General features: G+C 38.4%; 1 protein-coding gene across 2 annotated transcripts in view; it reads left to right on the top strand.

Annotated features, from left to right (window-relative positions):
- The window catches only part of LOC125031221, a 12,499-nt gene that overhangs the window by 7,418 nt on the left and 2,581 nt on the right, over positions 1 to 2,500 (top strand). Inside the window, exon 4 of one of the 2 annotated variants that reach the window (XM_047621852.1) lies at positions 632 to 761. In XM_047621852.1, the coding sequence (XP_047477808.1) occupies positions 632 to 718 (87 nt within the window). In that variant the 3' untranslated portion in view covers positions 719 to 761. Of the gene's footprint in view, positions 1 to 631; positions 1,263 to 2,500 lie in introns of those variants that run through there. The other variant, XM_047621851.1, reaches the window with a different exon arrangement.

Raw genomic sequence — 2,500 nt, 5'->3', positions numbered from 1 at the left:
TCATCTCCAACAGTCTCACTCATGCTCATCTCCAACAGTCTCACTCATGATCATCTCCAACAGTCATTCATGCTCATCTCCAACAGTCTCACTCATGCTCATCTCCAACAGTCTCACTCATGCTCATCTCCAACAGTCTCACTCATGCTCATCTCCAATGTCTCACTCATGCTCATCTCCAACAGTCTCACTCATGATCATCTCCAACAGTCATTCATGCTCATCTCCAACAGTCTCACTCATGATCATCTCCAACAGTCATTCATGCTCATCTCCAACAGTCTCACTCATGCTCATCTCCAACAGTCTCACTCATGCTCATCTCCAACAGTCTCACTCATGATCATCTCCAACAGTCATTCATGCTCATCTCCAACAGTCTCACTCATGCTCATCTCCAACTGTCTCACTCATGCTCATCTCCAACAGTCTCACTCATGCTCATCTCCAACAGTCTCACTCATGCTCATCTCCAAGTCTCACTCATGCTCATCTCCAACAGTCTCACTCATGCTCATCTCCAACAGTCTCACTCATGCTCATCTCCAACAGTCTCACTCGTGCCCATCTCCATCTCGTTCTTCCCTCTCCCCTTCAATTTCTCATTATTCTTAATTATTTCTCCCCACAGCGGCGATACCCTGTCATCTGGCGACTGAGGGATGTGGACAGCGAGGAGACGACGCTGTGTTTCGTTTTCATGATTAAAATCTTGTAAGGAAAACGCCGACACACACTTACACGCACGCACACACGCACACATTTAAGCTTCGGAATGTGACAAAGAAAAAAAAAAAAAAAACCCGGTGTGGAGAGTAGTCATTTCAAAAAATGTGTTAAGTCGGAGAAAAAGAAAGAAAAGAGTAAAAGATAAGGCCAGTCTACGTTTTCGAATAAAAGAAGAAGAAGAAAAACAAAGAGAAAACGTCATTTGCAACTTTTTGTCGAGTCATTTCGAAATTATTACAGGAACAAGAATTTAAGAAAATGAAGTATTAAATAAAAATAAATACCGGAATATGGACCCACTAGTCTACTACATAAAATTTAAGCATTGAAGAGAAACGAAATCGGGAGAGATGACGATAATATTGTGAAAACAAGAAAATGGATGTTTCTCAAAACAAAAGAAGACGAGAAGCGAACGAACAAATCATACACATGGAACACATTATTTATTAACCAAACCAGTGAAGAATTTACCGCCAAAACACGGTATACGCTTGTAATTAAACTTGTATTTAATAAAACTAAAAGCTGAATCACTTGTTTTTATGTGTGGCCACTTCCAACGAGGGAAACTGCATCTTTGTTAATGCTCTCGAAAATCCACTGGAGTGATATCAGGCTGTAAAGTGTTTAAAAAATATTATTAAATTGTCCATTGATGTATAAAACAATATAAATAACGGTCGAAAGAAAGGTTAACCCATTCGCCCCATGTGGCAAGAGTACATGCTATACCCACTGAAAAACACGTTTATTTATTGTATTTACACAGATGGCTCTACAAGTTCTTAATCACCAAATAGGCAGTTATTGGAAACCACCAATCTAACCTGTTTACCCTTTTCCTTTACTTTAGGAAAGGGTCTTTTGTATCATTTCATTGTCTTAAATATATTAATGACAAATTTATAATCATAACATAAATAACAATAATAACAGTATCGATAGCAATGGTATTAATTTTCCCGCCAATTCAAGGAATGGGGAAATCAGGATCGGTAACTAGTTCCTACTGACAGACTCCTTTCCGGTTGAGCACATGTGGAGCCATCTGTATGTCACAAAATTCACCAAAAACTACAGGGGACAGAACATAAATCCGGGGCGAATGGGTTAACTTTGCTTACATGAGTCAACATGGCATAATACAAGTTAAATAAAAAAGGTAAATTTGAAGGAAAAGTTAAAACCTATAACATTAAGAACACAACAATGCTAGTGATAATGATAACTAATAAAACTATCGCGTCTGTATTTTGTGTTCTAGTCTTCTTGGTCAGTTTTTCTTCCAGTGAACACTTGCCCATTATCCATGAACATTATTTCCTAACCTTCCCACACGTAAAATACGGATTACCTTTAAACACAAACACAGTAACGCATACACAAGGATGAAAAAAGCCGCAAAAGAAATAAAATTAAATCATGACATTCCATAACGGCTATTATGTCCGTCTGATGAGGAACGTTTGACGAGTTCGAAACGTCACTATCATTTCATTTTTTTACAGGTATTTTTCTTTTCACGAAATACCTGTTTGAAACAAGTACTATACGTGAGATGGGAGATGGAGACAAGTTAAGATAAAAAGTAAGCGTCAGAAGATATTATTGTTAGGCTGTTAAGTTTGGTATTTCAAGTCGAGATCACAAACCAGTTTGACTTGCCTGCGTTCATGTGTGTTGCTATGAAGTCGATAGAAGCCTTTTTGGGGGCCTTCTATAGGGTCGAAGATTTTGCGTTTTCGTCCTCAAGAGCCTTCGAAAAAAA

This window comes from Penaeus chinensis, chromosome 12 (genome assembly GCF_019202785.1).
Source record: "Penaeus chinensis breed Huanghai No. 1 chromosome 12, ASM1920278v2, whole genome shotgun sequence".
In the NCBI taxonomy this organism is placed as follows: domain Eukaryota; kingdom Metazoa; phylum Arthropoda; class Malacostraca; order Decapoda; family Penaeidae; genus Penaeus; species Penaeus chinensis.
This window is presented reverse-complemented; position numbering and strand designations above follow the sequence as displayed.